Genomic DNA, 22,156 nt, shown 5'->3' on the forward strand with positions numbered 1-22,156 from the left:
AGCAGCACAGCAAATCCAGAAGGGAAGGACATTGGGGGGAGAGAATCAAAGGGGGTATCAAGGGGAACACGGGGGTGAGGAGGAAGGAGATATATTTGGTGGGACACTTGAATCTATGTAAGCACAATAAAATAAAATAATAAAAAGGCAGAGGACCTGAAGAAATACTTCTTCCAAGAAGAGATACAAATGGCCAACAGGTGTATGAAAAGATGCTCAACTTCACTATTAAGGAAATGAAAATTAAAACTACAATGCTACTTCACACCTGCAAGAATGCCTATCATTAATAAGTTAATAAACAACAGTGTTGGTGAGGCTGTGGAGAAAGGGAACCCTCATGCACTATTGATAGGAATGCAGACTGGTTAGAGCCACTGTGGAAAGCAGTATGAGGTTACCTTCAAAAAATTAAAAATGAAACTACCTTGTGACCCAGCAATTCCACTTTTGGGAGTATATCCTAAGAAACCTGAACACTAATTCAGAAGAATACATGCACCCCTATGTTCACTGCAATGTTATTTACAATAGCCAAGATTTAGAAACAACCCAAGTGCCTTCCAGTAGATAAATGGATTAAAAAAAACTGTGGTACATTTACAGAATGGAATACTATTCAGCCATAAAAAGAAAGAAATCTTACCTTCTGCAACAGCATGGATGGATCTGGAGATTATTATGCTAAATGAAATAAGCCAAAGACTGATATATAATTTCACTTTTATGTGGAATCTAATAACAAAATAATAAACAAAATAGACTCATAGATATGCAACACAGACTGACAGCTGTCACTGGGGATGAGAATAGGGAGGGTGGGTGAAAAAGGTGAAGGGATTAAGGAAAAGAAAAATTAAACACCACTTTGGGGAATGCAAGGGGAAAGGTGGACGGTGGTATGTGGAACAGGATAGAGGGCGGATAAATGGTGATGGAAGACTTGACTTGGGGTGGTGAACACACAATGCAATATACAGATAATGTATTGTAGAACTGTGCACTGGAAACCTCTATAACTTTATTAACCAATATCACCCCAATAAATCAATAAAAATTAAATTAAAAAATAAATTGGGTCTAAATGTCAAAAAATTAAAAATAAAATAACTGAATAGCTAGAGAAGATGTGGTACATATATACAATGGACTGGTATTTGGCCATGAAAAAGAATGCAATTGGAGTGATGGTGGTGGCACAGTGGATGGACAGAGCGTCAACCTGGAATGTTGAGGTTGTGGGTTTGGAACACCGGACTTGCTTCGTCAAGGCACATACAGCAACTATGAGCTGATGCTTCCCACTCCTCCATTCTGCCTCTCTCTCTCTCTCTTTTTTCAAAAATCAATAAATAAAATGAAAAGAAAAAAAAAAGAATGAAATCGTACCATTTGCAATAACATGGATGAACCTAGGGTCTGATGGTAAGTGAAATAAGTCAAACAGGTGATTTTATCTATATATGGAATCTAAAAAACAAAATAAAACAGAAACAAACTCATAGATACAGAGAACAAACATGAGTTGCCAGATGGGAAAGGGAGTAAGGGTTGTGTGAAAAAAAGATGAAGGGATAAAGAAATACACATTTGCAGTTGTAAAACAGTCACAGCAATGCAGAGTACAGTTTAGGGAATATAGTCACTAATATTGTAATAACTATGTATGATGTCAGGTGGGTGCAAGACCTATTGGGGGCATCATTTCATAAGTTATATAAATACCTAACCACTATGTTATGTTGTACACCTGAAACTAATATAATATTGTATATCAACTGTGTTTAAAATTTTTTTTAAAGGAGAAATTTTTTAAATGAGAAAAAACTATTTGTAGATCTGATTTATGACACTAATTTAAAAATGCTATGAATACTTTATAAAAGGAAGAGACAAAAGGAAACACCAAATAAAGTTTCTTAAATAGGTTAGAAGCACTAAAAAATGAATTAAAAAAATTATTTTCTAGAGCATGCCTGAGAAGGGGGTGAGGAGAGGCACCTGGGTAAGAGGGTGAGAGGGAGAGAGGAAAGAGAAAAAAAGAGCTCTAAGAATTTTTTTAGTTTATTAAAATTGCATAGCAAGATAAGCTTTTCTCATGCCTAGTTCCATTCCCTTTCTCTCTGACTGTATATTTTTGTGGTTACATTGTCATTTTCCTCCTTTTCATTATAGACAAGTCATTCCAAGGCAAACCCAAAATGTTGTTATACTATTCAAAAAAGCAGTCACAGAAAAGTCAGAATTAAATTTTATTTCACATTGATAGAAACTGTGGAAAACATTTTCCCCACATTACAGCATATTTTAATGAAATATCTCTTGCCATAAATCATATCTTGCTAATATATATAACTGAAACAAGTTTATATTCATTAAAGTAAATCAAAATGACTTATTAAATGATTGTTTAAAATTTTTAAATCCAGACAAACAACATATGGCTTCATTATTTACATTCTATATAGTCCATTACTAAATTATTTCCATTATCAATTAGCACCCCATTTATGAAGATGCATTTCTAACATTTAGTCAGTTGGCATACAGAAGAAAAATTAACAGTTCAAAATTATGAAGAATACCATATTTGTTTACTAAATGGTGTGGTAATTATAACATATGTATTGAGTTCTGGCTAACCTTTATAGAAAATAAATTTGTTTTCAAATAGTTTTTAGCCATAATCTAAAAAATTCATTATTTAAAATCAAATAATTGCTACTTTTATGTCTGCACAAAAACTAATTTTTAAAAAATCATCTGCTAAAGTGTAAATTTCAAATAATTTTATGACAGATAAAAGTAAAGCAAATTTTTCTAGTGGATTGTTCATTTCCTAGAGTAGTTTATTTCAAACATAATATAAAATACATAAACTAAAACTCTATTCTATAAGGAGAATCATCTTAGAGCAAATCATCTTCATCTTAAAAATTACAGTTTTTAAGATCAGTCTTAAATATTCCAGAACATAATAGAATATGACCTAATAATTCTTCGAGTTAATTACAGAAAAATACAACCACAGAATTATTCCCTACCTAAACTGAAGATTCTAACAACTATATAGGTCTAATGTTGGACTAAGGTACAGTTTAAAGAATAAGTAATACAGGAAGTTTGAAGTGATGTTTGGTTTCTTTATATAAGTATAAATACATTTTAAATACCGTTACGCCTGTGATTCAGAATGCCAAATTACAGCATGTATTGACAGCAGATATCTATGGCAAGGAGGCAATATTTGGTCTATTATGAAATATAAAAAGAAAGAATACATTTCCTTTCTAGAGAGGAAAACAGAATACTAAAAAATTTTAACAGGGAAAGAAAAGCCTGGTCCCCAAATTAAAGGGCCCTTAATTGAAGAGAATAATATTACTCTGTATTGATACTTAGAAGCAGTATCCCTACTATTAGGAATACTGTAATAACACCTCATCTTTATGTATTATAATCATTAATAATATCTGAATACATACAGTGTATATAAAAAATACAGATACTGGATGGTGACTAAGTAATTTTGGAATAAGTCCATAGACTAAGTCACAACATTCATAAATAGTTTATATCTTAACTGCTTATTTATACTTGAACAAGTTTTCATTGAGCATACTAATAATTTTCAAATGATGTACCAGAAAGTCTGATTATAGTATTTTATTATTTTGCTGAATTACATTTGGGAAAAAGAAGCTAGCTGCTTCACCTAGTTTAATGCTAGTATATTCTGGATCATATTATACAAATACATGTATTGACACTTAAGAGATCATAAATTGACCATGAGGAGATATTTAGTTGGTGTCACTGGTGTGTATTTGCAAAAGATTTTAACACTGCAAACATTGTAAGTTTTGAAATTGGGCACAGGAAAAGGTCTAAACTTGACTACAATGATGCTGGTGTGGACTTCTACACAAGGCCCCTTTAGTGATGTCAATCAACTGGAGGTAGGAGTTTATCGATGAACTGCTTGATATCCATCATTTCCTGTTTGGAATAAAGTGATTTAATAAGCAGTTACACAAATCAGAAATTAAATCTGCACTAAAATACCACTAACTAAATCCATGGTGTGTATACATAGGTGAAACAACATTTTTACTATTACAATAAAATAAAAAGTTGTAACAGAGAAATGCAATAATAGAAATTTTAGCATTTTCTATAATTATTATTATTGTACATTCACTGATGTCTCCTATCTAATATTTACTCCCATGAAAATGGTCTGTATTTTGCCATACTTGAACAAGTAAAACGTGGTGAGGAAGAATGAGGGGGTTTAGAAGTGACAATACCTATACTATACAGCAGGGGTCCCCAAACTTTTTACACAGGGGGCCAGTTCACTGTCCCTCAGACCATTGGAGGGCCAGACTATAAAAAAACTATGAACAAATCCTTATGCACACTGCACATATCTTATTTTAAAGTAAGAAAACAAAATGGGAACAAATACAATATTTAAAATAAAGAACAAGTAAATTTAAATCAACAAGCTGACCAGTATTTCAATGGGAACTATGCTCCTGTCACTGACCACCAATGAAAGAGGTGCCCCTTCCGGAAGTGCAGCAGGGGCCGGATAAATGGCCTCAGGGGGCCGTATGTGGCCCACGGGCCGTAGTTTGGGGACCCCTGTATACAGAGAAGTCTCAGGAAGTACATAATGACTGTCAACTACATATACATAAAAAAGCGCAGCTTTTAATAGTCTCATGAGAATGAAAGGCTAAATTCACAGCATAAAATATTTTGCTAAAGATTTAGATATAACCAACCAACCGAAAGAAAGCATGTACCTAAGATAGGCCTGCAAAGACATGAAAATTAATATAACCAACTATTACAGAAAAAACTTTCCTAGAAGACCCTTGCACCTGGCTCAGTTTTCTTGCCCAAACACATTTCATTTCCTCCTACCATCTCTAGTATTTCAAGGCTTGGCCTCACAACCTACAATTGGCAATGGAGAGAACCTTTAACTTTATAATTTAGTCACCCAGAAAAAAAAAAAAAAAGCCACGGCATGAAACTGGTCTATTTTACAGCACTCTATAAAGTCCTATTAAGTTTCCCGTGACACCACCTCCTACTTTTCCACCTCTTCTGACTTTCTGCTCCTAATTATTCAGTCCAGTGTCTTCCAATGCAATCACACAAAGAATCATACATATAATAAGAAGCTTTTATTTTAAAACGTCTCCATACAAACCAAGATACCCGAGTTCAACTCCAAGCCCCCAATGTACTGAATCAGAATAACTGAGATAACTGAGTTTGGAGTTTAGGGGTCTGTATGTTGAAGCTTCTTGAGATACAATGTCTACTTGGAAAACCACTGCCCTAGACCCTCAGTCCCTCCTGGATGGTCAGAGTGACACCTCCCTTTCTGGATTCAATAACACTTCACGACAGTCCTGGCCAGACAGCTCAGCTGGTTGGAGTGTCATCCTAATATGCAAAGGTTTGAGTGTGATCCCCAGTCAGAGCACATACAGGAACAGATCAATGTTTCTGCCTCCCTCTGTTGCCCTTCCTCTCTCTAAAATCAATAAATAAATGGAACAAAACACAATACTTCATGACAATTTCTTTGTTTTTAAAAATAAAATTTAAATTGTATTGCTTCTATAAAAACAAAAGGTTATTTTAAAAGAACTTCTAAAAAGTTGTGGGTACGCGTCTCTGTTTGATAACTCTGTAGACCAACAAGTACAAAAGGAAGGAACTATTATGACAGTCAGCTATGTTCTTAGTAACACCCGAGCATCCAGGCCCTTTGTCTTTCTGGATAAATCAATATTACAATCTGCTGTCTCTGTCCTAAAGCAAATGATTTAGACAAACTAAGCAGTTAGTTGCAAAACAATGTTAACATAAATTGCCTCCATGTTTAGCCAACAATTTTTTTTCTTGGCCTTTTTAAGCCTCCAAATCTATCCAGACCTCCTTTATCTTATTAAGGGACCACATCTCCCCTACTTTACTGAAAAGATTAAGAGGATCTACTGTGCACTCTCATACTCTCATCTATACCTCAACAATTCATTCATATTAATCCATCTCTTCTATCTTGATTCAAAGTGTTTTTCTCCTCTTTTAAGGCAACCATTTCAGGACTTAATTACATTATCTGGTCCCTCTAGCACTTCCTCCTACCAATTATTTTCTCTCTATTGCATCTTCTCCCTCTTTCCTCTCCACCTATATGGGTCTTTTTCTCTCATCCTAATAATAAGAATCTTCCTACTCTCTTAGCCCTTTACCAAAACCTTTTTTAGAAAGGATTATACATATTACCTCTACTTCCTCATTTCCCTATTTTATACAATCCATTGCAGTTTGGCTCACAGATGGAAGAAATGGATAATTTCTTCCAGGACTATTTCCCCTTAATCATTCTTTGAATCATGGGTTACTGTTCCCATCCACTCAGAAATTCTCTCCTCCCGTACTCCTGTTTAACCCTTAAGTCTTTGTAACTCTCCCCAAAGTTCTATCCCTTGATCTTTTTTCTCACAATACTCTCCAATGGTAATTCTTCACTGATCAATAATATTGGTAATTATTCTAAATCTCTATTACAGGCTTGAACTTCAGACAAATATTTCCAACATCCCATTCGGATATCATAGGGGCACATCAATTTTTATGTTTACTAAACTCAGTATATCTACTTCCTGTTACCCTAACACTGCTCCTTGTACCTACTTATGAACAGCATCCTCTTAGTCATCTGAACTAGAAATCTAAGGCCTCATTGATACTTCCTTCTTTCCTAGTCCATAGAATTAACACTAAATCCTAATGGATTCTGCTTCATTTGTTTCCAGAATGTACATTACATTTTGCTTTGATATAGAAAAAAAGTCAATGGCCTTCTGTTGCCTAGAGAACAAGTCCATTCTCAGCACAACATAAAAACTCACTATACTCAAGTCCCTCCTTTCTGTCTCTGTTCAATGACACCTAGATCTTCCTAAGACCACAGTCTACCTGGACAGCTTGCTTTTCCTGTTCCACATTATTTTCTCTGCATACTTGCTATCCAAGTCCTACCCAGTGTTCATAATGGAGCTCTTTCATTATGATCTCAGTACCTCCTAATAAAATTAATCTTACTTTCTTCAGTTTTTCAAAGAACTTTAAAAAACCCTTCTACTATATATCACATTCTGTTTCTATACCGTGACTTGGATATAGATCCTTCCCCGCTAGTAAAATTTTTATTTTAATCAATCTTTTCTAAATTTTAATAAAAGGAAATGGGTTTTTTTTGTCTTAGAATTATGTACAATGCATGCTTATAACAGGAAATCAGAGAATGTCTGTTGAATTATAATGAATAAACTTTGATCTAAGTCCTGCTAACCTATGACTCAGTGTGAATTTACTAACTAACTCCTTTCAAGACCCAAACATTCAAATGTTACTTATCTTAAAACATCACATGGAAAAAGAAGGAAATTTTGCCTCTATAATCACTGTTTCCAAACATTTACCTGTTGACATGAACTATGCATCATGCCTTCATAGGTTTTGAAGGTGACATTGGCTGGATTTACCAACGTTTTTAGCTTTTCGACAGTAAGAGAACCAAACATTAGAGGAACTAAAGGGTCACAGTCGCCATGGCACTGAAGAATAGAAATATCTCTATTAACACCACTGATAGGACCCTGCAGAAAACAAAATTAGTATTATTTATTCAAAAATATACAGCATTATACTAGGAATTTAAAACTGTAGCTAGATATGTACATTCAAAATTTATTACTTACAATATAGGCTATATTTTGGACACAAAAATAAAATACCTTCAATTCCTATACTCTCCACATCACTTTAACAGTTTGTTTTAGGACATATATTATATGTTTTCCCAATGAATTGGTTCCTTGAAACAGAGTCTATTCTTTATCTGCTCACACTGTCCTGACATGAATGGTATGTATTAGCTGAACCATGTTCTTCTCAGCTCTTATTTAACTGATTTAAATAAGACGATTAATAAACAGCACTCACTATGCAAAAGAAACCTAAGATTACTATAGTGACAAGATATAAGCCTAGCCTGACCAGGTGGTGGCGCAGTGGATAGAGCATCAAACTGGGATGTGGAGGACCCAGGTTCGAGACCCCCAAGGTTGCCAGCTTGAGCGTGGGCTCATCTAGTTTGAGCAAGGCTCACCAAGGTCACTGGCTTGAGCAAGGAGTCACTCGGTCTGCCATAGCCCCCTGGTCAAGGCACATATGAGAAAGCAATCAATGAACTAAGGTGCTGCAACAAAGAATTGATGCTTCTCATCTCTCTCCCTTCCTGTCTGCCTGTCCTTATCTGTCCCTCTCTCTGACTCTCTCTGTCTGTCACAAAAAACAAAAATATAAAAAAAATAAAAAGAAATAAGCCTAGATTTAAAGATAAATTTGAAAATAAAATAAAGTCTACATCTCTCATGTATACTATTTACTGTTCTACACTGTTGAGTATTTAAAAATTATATTTTATATAGCAAAATCTCCGATTCAGCAGTGAGCATAATGAGCATTCAAAAATATTATTTCTATGTGTTAAAAAAAACCCTAATTTTTACATATATCTTAAAGTGCATCAAACCCTTCATATATATGATTTATAACAATAGGACTTATTTCTTATTCTATTCCATGTAATCCACAACAAAGACAATATAGTGTACCCTTAAAGCCTCGTAATAAATCACAAAAGTCTAAGAATTCTTTTTAAAAAAGGATGACTGGTATAAACTATGGGTTTTGGGTGACGTGTCAACATAGGTTCATCGACTGTGACCAATGTGCTCTGTGCTGCAGCACGTCAGCATGGGCAGGCCGTGCCCACATGGACATGGTGCCTATACGGAACGCTCTGTACTTTCCACTCAACTTTGCTGTGAACCCAAAACTGCTCTAAAATACAGAGTTTCTTTACAAAAATGACCCTCTCCCCAAGACTATCTGCTATTTCTTAGCTCAGTAATCTAAGGTGCACCTGTCAGTCAGACTACCTGTGGGAATGAAGACCGCAGTGGGAGCCAGCAGCTGAGTGCGGTGACACCAGCCAGTTTCTGCTGAGTGGTAAGAGCAGTATATAAAGATAAAGCTCCTCCCTGGAAAGACAAGCAGCGAAAGTCAGTGGAACACATCCTTTACTAACAGCAACTTAAGAGATTTCTTTTTAATAGTAATGCCCATAAAAAAATCAAACTGGGTGGCTGATGTCTAATCAAATCAGGCAAACAAGCAGAAATACGCACACGATTGTCTACTCTGAAGACCACTGTGAGGACATAGCAACTATCCAGTCAGTCAAAACAGTTAATAGTAGAGTTAACTGCTGCACCTACAGCTGCCTTAGGAACATTCTGAATTTATTGTTACTATGATCTCCTATGAAATGTCTTAGTATAAAATCAAATCTCATCTTAAAGTGGTATTTATTTTCAAAAACAGCAATTCAAGATAATGAGGACTACGTAGCAGACACCTTTCGAGTATCTGCTGACCCAGATCACAACACCCTGCATTCTGGGAACAGCAGTCCCATCAGTCATCTAGATACCCTGCCACGCTGACCAGGCCCATGGCTCAGTGGACCACATGAAGATGCGAGATCCTTTTTCAACTGAGATTGTCATGTTCTTTCTCCCAGGGTTTTGAAATTGGTATTCAGTGACTATTAGTCTGTCTCTTTGTGTGACTGGAACTGTAACACGTAAACTCAAGAACTAGAAATGCTATAGGCTGCAAAAGCTAAGGCAGCCAACTGTAGATGGAAAGGCAAATGAAGCTAATAGGCAGAAAAACAGAGATAAAGATGAAGAGAGCAAGTCATGACAACTCTGCAAGTCCTTGCTATTTCCTGAGGCCTTGCATCATTCTCATCTCTGGTTTCCTTGAGGTGATTCCACACACTCATAACTTTTTCTTGCATAAGGTATTAGGAATTGGTATGATCAGCCAGTCTCAAATTTATAACAGACTCCTACGCTCACTTCCTATTTAAAAGAAGCACTCATTTTCTACCTATATTTATGTCACAATGTGTATTACAATATATATTATCTGTGAATTTCAACAAATACCAACTTAGTAGCTTACCTTTTTACTGTATTGTATCAACAACCTATCTTCCTATTGAATTCTAACTCTAAAAAATTCTCTAATTCTGACATTGTCCTAATTTAGGTCATCTGACACCAAGTTGTTGATTTAGAAAATTTACAGATTAGAAGCTAAAGCAATTTGGGGATGGGTGACATGGCGAACAGGTGATAAGCTGAAATAAAGATATAAGGTGAACATGAGGTAACTGTGCCTGTGGAAAAAGTATACAAGGTAGAAGTAGTAAAAGTACAGAAAAAGATAATGCCAAAAATAAACATCACATATTTATATCTAAAAGTTATTTTACATGACAAAAGAGAGGAGAATAAAGAGATATCACCACAATGGCAAGAATAGTGGTTCTTTTTTTTACAGAGACAGAGAGAGAGAGTCAGAGAGAGGGACAGACAGACAGGAACGGAGAGAGATAAGAAAGCATCAATCATCAGTTTTTCGTTGTGACACCTTAGTTGTTCACTGATTGCTTTCTCATATGTGCCTTGACCGTGGGCCTTCAGCAGACCGAGTAACCCCTTGCTCGAGCCAGTGACCTTAGGTCCAAGCTGGTGAGCTTTGCTCAAACCAGATGAGCCCGCGCTCAAGCTGGTGACCTCGGGGTCTCGAACCTGGGTCCTCCGCATCCCAGTCCGATGCTCTATCCACTGTGCCACCGCCTGGTCAGGCAAGAATAGTGGTTCTTAACTTTGCTATCCCTTGCAAGAGCAACTACTAATAACTATTTAAGAACAAGACACCACTGAGAGAATTTCTGGACATGAGAGTAGGGCTGAAGCACCCCCTGCACCACAGGGAACAAGAGAAACTGCATTAGAAGGGTAAGAGAAGCAGCTACATGTTAACCACTTTGCCTCTCCACAAGGCTAGCGCAGCATTGCATGGAGAGGTCTCTCTGAGCCTCCAATTCTTCTACTGCAAAAAGAGAGCTCAGGTGAGACAACCCAGTGCCCCGAGCACTATGGGTCACTTTGTAGTGAGAGTCCCTACTCTAATCTAGCCCCATAGGAATTGTAGGTGAATCTGTGGGCTCAAACAACGTGAATCTGTGGGCTCAAACAACGTATATCTGTGACAAAAAGAAGGAAGAAACTCGCTGGTCTTCTACCTTACTGCTCCTATCAGTAGTATTCTCTTAGAAAGGGGACTTATACCTGTATTTAAATTAGAGTTTTGTTTTAAGGGCTACACTGTGTTAACATTCCAGGTTCCTACCAATTTACATAACAAACTGATTTTTCAAGACATAATCAATTACGTAAATCTATTCCTGAAGAAAGAACACTAGAAAAGCAAGAGTATGAAGTACTCTCACAGTTAATAATTATTTCTAGTCCATTCGAATTCAATTCAACATTAAAGTAATACATCAGTTTCTATAACATTTTCTAAAAAAAAAGGACTCCTCCATAGAAAAGGATGAAAACAACAGACTTCTAGATGAATGTATTGGTGGTACTTACTAACATACCACCTAAACGTTATCTTACCTGAGAAAATCCTCCCAAGATAATTCTGTTTGAAGGAATGCCATTCTTCACCTCTTGCTCTATTAAAGCTTTTACTAAAAACAACATGAAAGTTAAATTACCAAAACTTTCAAAGTTAAGGCCATAGTTACAATTTAAATAGAAAAAAGTTTAATGACAGAAAAACACAAATTATATTAAAGGTCAAAACAAGTAAAAAACTTAGAAGCATTCCATTATAATATAAAATCAGAATGTATTGTCATTATAAAAACCAGATTTTGCAGGTGCTGCTTACACTGCTCAATTGTCCCCCCTCCCTTCTTTTCCAAGGGAGAGCAGGGGAGATAGACCGACAGACTCCCTCATGTGCCCCTACCAGGATCCACCCAGCAACCCTGTCTGGGGCCATGCTCGTAACTGAACTATTTTTAGCACCTGAGGCAGAGGCTACATGAAGCCATCCTTAGAGCCCCAGCAGATGTACTCAAACCAATCCAGCCATGGCTATGGGAGGGGAAGAGACAGAAGGGAAAGGGAAGGAAGAAGCAATCAAATGGTTGCTTCTCTGTGTGCCCTGACTGGGAATCAAACCCAGGACTTCCACATGCCCCATCAGTGCTCTACTGCTGAGCCAACCACCAGGGAAAATTTCTTTTTTTAAAATAATCAGTCCTGAGTTTGGGGAATAACTGCACCTTTAACAAATTTTTGACATATATGCAAGACTTTTTTTAAGTCTAAAATTTCCACCTTTATTATTCCTTTATATCAAAAAACAAAATATGCTTTTATTAGAACACTGCAAGAAAACCCAAATGGCCAAATTAAAAATTATCTTGCTTTTGTATACATTTTTGTTCTTTAAATTAGTATGAAAAGCTAGAGGTCCCTTGACCAGGGTACAGGAGAGTGGGTGAGAGAACAGTAAAGACGACTTGGGAAATAACTGTCGTGAAGAATGAGGGATTTATTTAAGGGAGACTGCACAGCCTCAGAAAGATGCAGAAGTGGCAGAAAGAGCCTGTCTGTGAGAGGGAAGGCTGCAGCTGGGGCTTGGTAAATGTTAGCTGCTAACCAGTCAGGTACTGTTGGGAGCCTTTTCCCTCAGTTTCACAAAGGTTTACACCCCATGGTTACACCAACTGCTGAGATAACATTAAACTACAATGGCAGCAGTCAGTTGTGGAGGAGTTGGTTCTAATCTCTGTTCCATTTGTGTAAGGGCAAGGGCACCACTGTGCTCCCTGGACCTAACTGAGCACTCTCCATTTAGTAGCACAGTCCCTCAGCCCTCAAATAGAGACTCCTTTTTTTCCCAGTTCTGAGTCTGAACCTAATGCTCTCTAATAATACATGACCTCGGAAAGGAAAGAAATGACAAGTCATAGGACATTCTATCATCAGGGCAGAACTTTTTCACTCCAGAACTCACCAGGCCCACCCGTCTTCTCCACAAAGCCCAGCTTCTATCTTCCACAGGGTCTCACGTCTCATTCCCATATCCAGCACATACTTTTATCATCTATTTCTTTAACAAAAACCTAGCTATAGAATTGTAGCTCTGACCTACTTTTTGATGATCCTAAAAGTCAGTGTTCTTAGTTTAAGATTCCTAAATATTTAATGTTTTGAATGTACCTTCTTTCCTGTTTTGTAGTTCTCAAAAGTTCTTCTATAATTTTTTTCTAAGATTTTTTAAAAGAATCCTATTGGTTTTGGATTTTTAAGCTATTTTGGAAAATTCAAACAAATATAAAAATAGAAAAAGTATGCAGAGTCTCCCTGAGTACACACTATCCCACTTCTGCAATTATCAATCCACAACCAGGCTTGTTTCATCAATGCCTGTCACCATCCAGATCATTCTGAAGTCAATCCCAGTCACTACACTGTCTATCTGTAACTTTTCAGTACATACATGTAAAAGAAAAGGATGTTTCTGTGCATTTTCTACACCCAGATTTCTCTCAATAAGTTCATGTTCTTTATGCTTTCACCCCAAAAATAAAATTACCATGTTCACAAAAGCATGGAATTCTAACCAGAGAACAGATTTTGGAGATTTCACAGGAGTGTTAAATAAGGTGATTTATAAGAATTACCCAGCTTGTTTAATATTACCATATTAAATTAACCACTAATATAATTTTTATATCATTACATTATTATATCATTATTTTCACCTTTATTTCAAGTCTCTTTAATGAATATAACTTAATGAATAGTCACATCTATTAAACATTGTATTTTCTCTATTTGATATATAAACCAAAGAAAAGTTATGTATCTGACAGTTCAAGTTTAATGAATTGCTGTTCCTCCCCAACCACCCACCTTCACTGAGCCCAGTTAAGTGAGTCCATGTGGCCATCACGGCAAACAAGTTAGAGAGTGATCAGAAAGGAAAAAAACAGCACCACCTCCTGAGTTTAGACAATTATTTAATATTTCACCAACATCAATAAAACTATTCAATCTACTAAAAATATTTAAGAATGCTTCTGTTTATAAAACTTTTCTGAACTTACCATTTTCTGCTGCCTGTTTAATTCCAGGTTCATCCTCCTGTGCATCTGGTGAAAGCCCAATAATATCAAACCTGGAAAATAAGGCAAAACCTTAAAAGAACCATTTGATTCTAAGAATATCTACTCTTGGTAAGTACGTATAACTAAATTCATGGTAGTTGGTCTTGAAGTTTGCTGTACGTTCCAGCTACTTATTTCCTCTTCTTCTACATCATCAATCAACCCAGTGGGATAGAGCTACTTTATGATGTCACTCTTGAATACGCGATCTCATACCTATTGAAACTAGGTATTTATACTGATCTCTGTTCATACTGTGCAAAACTTTTTCATCACATATTGTAGATTCCTGAAACCAGAGATCAAGAGGAGCTTTCTTTTGGTTCTATCTAGTTTCTATCAGGTTATATGCTTTCATTATGGTCTCTAAAGATATTAGGTGAAAATTTTGGTCTGGACAGGAATTTTGCCAGAGAAGGAAGATGAAAGAGCCAAGGTAGGCAGGAACTTAACAAGGAATCTAAAGTAGCTCTTTAAAAAAGTGCAGGGATGGGTTAGAGATGGGTGAGAACAAGTAGCGAGGAAAACAGTGGATTGGAATTCCTGATGAGGTTTAAGAACAAATAGTGTGGAAAGAGGGAAGCTGAAATGTTGAGTAATTATTCTTTGTGTGTGTGTGTGTGGGGGGAGACAGACAGGAAGGGAGATGAGAAGCATCAATTTATAGTTGTGTCACTTTAGCTATTCATTGATTCCATCTCATACGTGCCTTGAGGGGTGGGGTGCCTCAGGCCTAGCCAGTGGCCCCTTGCTCAAGCCAGCGACCATGGGGTCATGTCAATAATCCCTCGATAAAGCCAGCAACCCTGTGCTCCAGCTGGCAGGCCAGCGCACAAACCGGATAGGTCTGCGATCAAGCTGGCAACCTTGGGGTTTCGAACCTAGGACCTCAGCATCCCAGGTCAATGTTTATTCTTAATATGAGTTTTGATTTAAGCGACTTCAGAGATGACACAGTTCTAGATGACACGGCCCAAGGAATGACTGTGGGTGAACAAAGGTGAGAGAAGAAAATATCATCACAGAAGAGCCAAAAAAGTAACATGCCAGTTAAAGTTGTAAACAAGTCATTTACATTGGATCCTGTAGTCATCTAAAAGATAAAATGGTGGCATGAAATTGAGTGGAAAGGAAAATATTAATCAGGTGTCAAAGTCATCATTTTTTAAAAGACCGTGGCAGTAGTCTAAGAGAGCAAAAGGAAAAAAAATCAGTCTGGAAGCGGCTCAGAGGAATGAAGAACTGACTCTAGCATATGGGAAATGCAAAATTATCTTAAGATGACCCAAGGGGAAATGGTTTCCTTAAAAACTCACCCGCTTTCCAGAAAGGGAAGAAGTTGAGGGGTAAAGAGGCTATGGCTTAATCAGAGTGATTGTCACATAGGATCATTCAAATGTTTGGTTACTGAAATCAACAAAGGTTTAGCAAGCAGCAGGAGATATATTCTGCAGTATTTCCATTCACCCATTCTCTCTTGTTTTAAAGAAATCTGTAGGTGCAGCTCCTTAAGTTTATCCTTGAATTTTAAATATAAAAACTTAAATAATTAAAGGTTAAATTTAAAGTGAATTATATAACTTTGCAACTTGAAAATAGCTAATTAAAAATTGTTATACACAAAAGCACTTGTGATCAAGAAAACTAAGTATAAATAGAAAGTTTTTATTAAATAAGTAAATTCTTACTTACCAAGAAGGCATAGCCATGTTCATATTTAATGTTACAGGCATAACTGGCCTATACAGAAAGAAAAAAACCAGAAAAATAAGAATAATTTACCAAAGCATAAAACCTGATAAAATTCCATCAGTTAAAGATTATTGCTTGAGGCTTATGCACACTATGATATGATTTTAACATATGAAGTATTTCACTGCTTCCACATCTGTATAATTCAGTGTTTCATAACCTCCAAGTGTGTTCTGAACACAGAGCAGCAGCTGGAAAGAACTGAGTCTGACAAAAAAACATTTTCCTGGGGTCAGAGAAGGAAAAGAGAGTGGTAAAATTATATACACATAACACAGCGTTATAGCAGGCATGGCCAACATATGACCCGCAGGCCAACATATAACCCGCGGGCCAACATACGACCAGTGAGCCGCATCCGGCCCATGTATGAGTTTATGCGGCTCGCGATTAAACTTTTAATATTCTCTGCACGACGCACTGTGGAAATGAAATAAGTGGTACTTTTAAATCATTATACATAAACTATGATATCTAACCACTGTACAACAATGAAAGTTAAAATCTCAGCTACTCAGAAGCAGAAGCATCTTTGATTACTGGAAATCGAGATATTTAAATAGATAGTGATACATGGAAGAGAATTCCGCGTGTGGCTAATCTAGGGTTAACTTCCAATAATTGGTCGAATGAATTCGCGATACTTCTTTATTTTTTAAAAAGTTCCATTATAAAGATTTACAACTTTTGCAGTCATCTGTGCAATTTTTGTAAACAATTGAATAATGGAAAATATGGGAATTAAAAAAAACTTGCCAAGGAATATTTAGTAATCTTCAGTTCAACTTATATTTGTGAACAAACTTTCTCTTTAATGAATCTAAATAAAAGTACAACAAGATCAAGACTGAATGATTTACATTTGGAGGCTGTATTAAGAATAGCTACTACAAGTATAGAGCCAGATATTAAAAAAATAATAGGCAATGCAAAGTGCTTCAACACGTCACATTAGTTTTTTTGTTAATCTGTTATACTAAATTACTTACATTTATTTATAAACAAATTACATAATAAAATTTTGTTTACTTAAATGAATCATTTTTGTATTTAACATTTTTTAATTTTAATATTTTGTCCAGCCCGTGAAAAGTTTTCTTTCTAATCTGGCCCAGGGGCAAAAACTGTTGGCCACGCCTGGCATTATAGAGAACAGAAAAGCAAATCCTGGAAGGAAGGGGGGAGGGCGTTGGAGGGAGGGGGAACAAAAGGAAAAAAAGAAAAAAATTCTTTTTCCTTTCTCAACACCCTTACTTGACGTTTCCAAACCAGACATGAGAAAGAAAACCAGTAGCCAAGACAGTTGGAGATCTAAAGTCTGAGACTCTGGATAAGGGGCTAAGGATATGAGCAATTTATTACAGAGATAATGTATCTTCAATTCCTGTATACCCAAAGATAATGTATCATCAATTCCTGTATACCCAAAGATAATGAACCATCAATTCCTGTATACCCAAAGATAATGTACCATCAATTCCTGTATACCCAAAGATAATGAACCATCAATTCCTGTATACCCAAAGATAATGTATCATCAATTCCTGTATACCCAAAGATAATGTATCATCAATTCCTGTATACCCAAAAATAATGAACCATCAATTCTTGTATACCCAAAGATAAAGTATCATCAATTCCTGTACACCCAAAGATAATGTACCAACAATTCCTGTATACCCAAAGATAATGTAACATCAATTCCTGTATACCCAGATTTCAGTTTTGCTTATTTTCTAGTTCTTAGCTATGTATCTACTTGTTTTAAGAGACCATAAAATAAGAGAAATACAGGTTTTGCCTAAGCGTTCATTACATCCAATTCAAGTTTGTGATGAAAAATTTGCTGGACAGAATGAATGTAACTAGGTACAAAAGGAAAGTAAATAATACACTATAACTACTTCTCATTACTATTTTCCTAACTCATGAAACAAGTATACCTTAAAGGTTACAAAATCTAATCAATACTTCTTTGAGAAATAAAACTTTCCTAGGTTGGGAAATAGCCTTAAACCAAATTCAATTTTGGGGCCAGTAACAATATACGTACCATAAATTTCAATATAAACAAGATCTCTTGTTTCTTGCATGAGACAATAACAGATGACACAACAACCCCAACCATACCATTTAGTTGTAGCTTACTGAATTAAAGATGATAAACCTTATATTTCAGGATGAAACAGGAAGGACATGTTTTCTTACCTGATCTCAAGTATTTTTCATCTTTGCATTTCCACTTTTGTATTTACCACCTCTACTGCTGGTACCACCTCTGAGGATGAATTACTAACCTACTAGCATGTACCTAATCCCGCTTGTCTTCTCCATGGCTACTGCTCCTCAGCAGCCTTTGACCTAAAAACTTACCCAACTTATTGATTTTCTGAATTTGCCAAAAGTTTCTTTGACATCCACAAATGTTTTCAGAATTTTAAACTAAATCTATCAGATTCCAAAGTCTGTGTTCTTCCCACATTGTACATCACACATTGCCTCTAATCAATAAAATTTAGAAGTGTTTTTCACATAGTAAAGATTTCTAACAAACCTGGCAGGTAAATCCCCTTCAGAGAGATCTCATGGATAGCCTTAGAACTTAATAGACATTTGCATATCTAGAAGAATTTTTCTGGCTGTAAATTCAACAGACCTCTGAAAGAGCATTATTTTAAATTTCTCAACAGAAAAAAAAAACCCTTCAATAAAACTAAGATGCTGGCTGACCAGGCGGTGGTGCAGTGAATAGAGCGTTGGACTGAGATGCGGAGGACCCAGGTTTGAGACCCCGAGGTCACCAGCTTGAGCGCGGGCTCATCTGATTTGAGCAAAAGCTCACCAGCTTGGACCCAAGGTTGCTGGCTCGAGCAAGGGGTTACTCAATCTGCTGTAGCCCCATGGTCAGGCACATATGAGAAAGCAATCAAAGAACAACTAAGGTGTTGCAACGAAAAACTAATGATTGATGCTTCTCATCTCTCCGTTCCTGTCTGACTCTGACTCTCTCTCTGTCTCTGTAAAAAGAAAACCCCAAGATACTATTTCAGTTTTAAAATTTTACTAATCTTTATTTTTATTTGATAATATTTAGTTATTTATTTTTGAGAGAGAGAGCAGCATCAACTTGTTCCACATAGTTATACACCCATTGATTGCTTCTCTTATGTGCTTAAACCAGCACCCTCTGGGTCAAGCTTGAGCTGACTGGGGCTCAGACCAGTGACCTCAAAGTCAAGCCAGCGCCCTTAGGATCGAACCTGCCTGCTCAAACCAGTACTCCAGGCAGATGTTCTATCCATTGTACCACAGGCCAGGGCACTAATCTTTATTTTTTGACTTTTAAAAATGTTTATTTTTCAGTTACAGTTTATATTAAATATTATTTTGTATTACTTAAAGGTGTACTCTATTCTTTATTTTTAAACTGAATATTGAAAAGATAAAAATTATTATATTCAAATGTTTTTCTTCAAAAGTGAAGCTATTACAATTATTCCTCTCCAGATTCTGAATCACAAGCCTAAAGATTAAAAATACTTACGCATGCGGGCAAATATATTTGATGTGTGAACTTCTGATACCTGCGAAGGCTTCTGCCCATCCATGCCTGGTAAAGAAATTTGAACAATACCATTAGATACTGTTTTAATCCCCAATTAAGTAATAACAGAATAGTATTTTTTAAGTTTGTGAGAATGTTAATTCCTTAAAATATCTTAATAGTAGACCATCAATGCTATTAAAATACCAGTACCAACCTAGAAACAACCCAAAGACTACTACTGGTTAAGCTTTACCTATAAATAAAGATGATTTCTCATGATTTCTGAAAAGAAGTGTGCTTTCTTTCATATATTCATATATTTCCACAGGGTTTTATAATTTACAATATTTTTAAATCTCTTTATAACTTTACAACAATGTGCCTAACAAATTAGGCAAGACAGATAATATAATTCACATTTTATATAAAGAAAAAAGCCTGAGAGTAGTAAAGTAAATCAGTTGTCTGATATCTCTACATCAGGGGTTGGGAACCTTTTTGGCTGAGAGAGCCATGAACGCCACATATTTTAAAATGTAATTCTGTGAGAGCCACACAACGACCCGTGTACGTTACACATTATCCAATAAAAATTTAGTGTTGTCCCAGAGGACAGCTGTGATTGGCTCCAGCCACCCACAACCATGAACATGAGCGGTAGGAAATGGATTGTAATACACGAGAATGTGTTATATATATATATATATATATATATATATATATATATACATACATACATACATACATACATATACACACACACACATTTTTTTTTTTTTTCTGAAGATGGAAACGGGGAGAGACAGACAGACTCCCGCATGCGCCCTACCGGGATCCACCCGGCACGCCCACCAGGGGCAACCAGAGCCACTCTAGCGCCTGGGGCAGAGGCCAAGGAGCCATCCCCAGCGCCCGGGCCGTCTTTGCTCCAATGGAGCCTTGGCTGCGGGAGGGGAAGAGAGAGACAGAGAGGAAGGAGGGGGGGGGTGGAGAAGCAAATGGGCGCTTCTCCTATGTGCCCTGGCCGGGAATCGAACCCAGGTCCCCCGCACGCCTGGCCGACACTCTACCACTGAGCCAACTGGCCAGGGCCTGTTTTATATTTTTAACATTATTTTTTTTTATTAAAAATTTGTCTGCGAGCCAGATGCAGCCATCAAAAGAGTCATATCTGGCTTGCAAGCCATAGGTTCCTGACCCCTACTCTACATGGTTACTACACTATTAAAAATAAATTTAATTAGCACTCTTTACTTGTGTATATATTATGTTCAAAATAGAATCAGAAAAACTATAAATTATCATAATCCTTTCAGCCAGAAATTAAGTTAATCTTTCAATGTTACTTCCTTCTAACTTTTTCTATGCATATCAATTAAGAAATAAGATGCAAATTTTTACAAAATGGATCATACTATATATAGTTTCTTGCTTGTTTATAATTGGCATTATACCTGACACTCTTTACATATTACTTCTATTAAAGGATAAAGCAAAAGAAACAAACTTTTTTGTAAAATAGTACAAAAATAAGCATTAAATACTTTTCTGTGATTTCTCTATTTTTTTAATGCACCTTCTCCAAAAGTGTTGAGATATAGAAAAAAAAAACCAGTATTAATATTAGCAATTATATATCACTATGAGCCAGGGCATTATTGTAGGAGTGTATATGTATGCATACATGTATATGTGTTTTTAAGTGAGTCCGTGTGTATGTGTGTTTGTACATATGTGTAAGACTTTACTGTAAAAACTACAAAATGCGATGAAACAAATTAAAGATCTATATCAATGAACATGGTATGTTCATTGTCAGGAAGACTTAATATTCTTAAGATGGCAGTCCTCCTCAAATTGATAGACTGATTCTGCAACCTCTATCAGAATCTCAGTGGCCTTTGCACAAATCTCAGCTGGCTTGCAGAAGAGGCCACTCTAACATTCATTTGGACATTCAAGAGACCCAAAATAGCCCAAACAATATTGAAAAACAATAGGGTTGAAGGACTCTCAATTTCAAAAGTTACTTTAGAGCAACAGTAATGAAAAATGTGATACTGAAATAAGACATAAATCAATGGAATAAGTTTGAGAATACACAAATAAACACTGTCATTTATGGTCTACTTATTTCTGAAAAGATTATCCAACCAAATCAATGGGGAAAGAGGAGTCTTCTTTCTTTTAGTGAGAGGGGGGGTTGGGGGGACAGACAGGGACAGATAGGCTGGAAGGGACAGAGATGAGAAGCATCAATTCTTTGTTGTGGCACCTTAGTTGTTCATTGATTGCTTTCCCATATGTGCCCTAACTGGGGGAATCCAGTAGAGTGAGTGACCCCTTGTTCAAACCAGCGACCTTGGACTCAAGCCAGTAGCCATGAGATCATGTCCATGAACCCATGCTCAAGCTGGTGACCCCATGCTTAAGCTGGTGATCCTGCACTCAAGCCAGCAACCTTGGGGCTTCAAATCTGGGTCCTCAGTATCCCAGGCTAATGCTCCATCCACTGCACCACTGCCTGGTCAGGCAGAAGAGTCTTTCAACAAAAGTAGCTGGGATAGGTAGATATCCACATGCAACAGAATGAAGTTGGACTACCTCAAAACAAACATAAAAATTAACTCAAATGTCCAAAA

At 36.5% G+C, this 22,156-nt stretch overlaps 1 protein-coding gene across 1 annotated transcript in view; it reads right to left on the reverse strand.

Moving 5' to 3' along the window:
* Nucleotides 1–2,239: 2,239 nt before the first annotated feature.
* Nucleotides 2,240–22,156, reverse strand: part of LYPLA1 (lysophospholipase 1) — a 41,446-nt gene continuing 21,529 nt past the window's right edge. The window contains exons 3-9 of the mRNA XM_066266129.1: nucleotides 19,512–19,577; nucleotides 15,908–15,955; nucleotides 14,156–14,226; nucleotides 11,646–11,719; nucleotides 9,042–9,143; nucleotides 7,518–7,694; nucleotides 2,240–3,999 (exon numbers count right to left, since the gene is read on the reverse strand). Of these exons, the coding sequence (XP_066122226.1) occupies nucleotides 3,946–3,999; nucleotides 7,518–7,694; nucleotides 9,042–9,143; nucleotides 11,646–11,719; nucleotides 14,156–14,226; nucleotides 15,908–15,955; nucleotides 19,512–19,577 (592 nt within the window). The 3' untranslated portion in view covers nucleotides 2,240–3,945. The remainder of the gene's footprint in view (nucleotides 4,000–7,517; nucleotides 7,695–9,041; nucleotides 9,144–11,645; nucleotides 11,720–14,155; nucleotides 14,227–15,907; nucleotides 15,956–19,511; nucleotides 19,578–22,156) is intronic.

This window comes from Saccopteryx bilineata, chromosome 3, assembly GCF_036850765.1.
Source record: "Saccopteryx bilineata isolate mSacBil1 chromosome 3, mSacBil1_pri_phased_curated, whole genome shotgun sequence".
In the NCBI taxonomy this organism is placed as follows: domain Eukaryota; kingdom Metazoa; phylum Chordata; class Mammalia; order Chiroptera; family Emballonuridae; genus Saccopteryx; species Saccopteryx bilineata.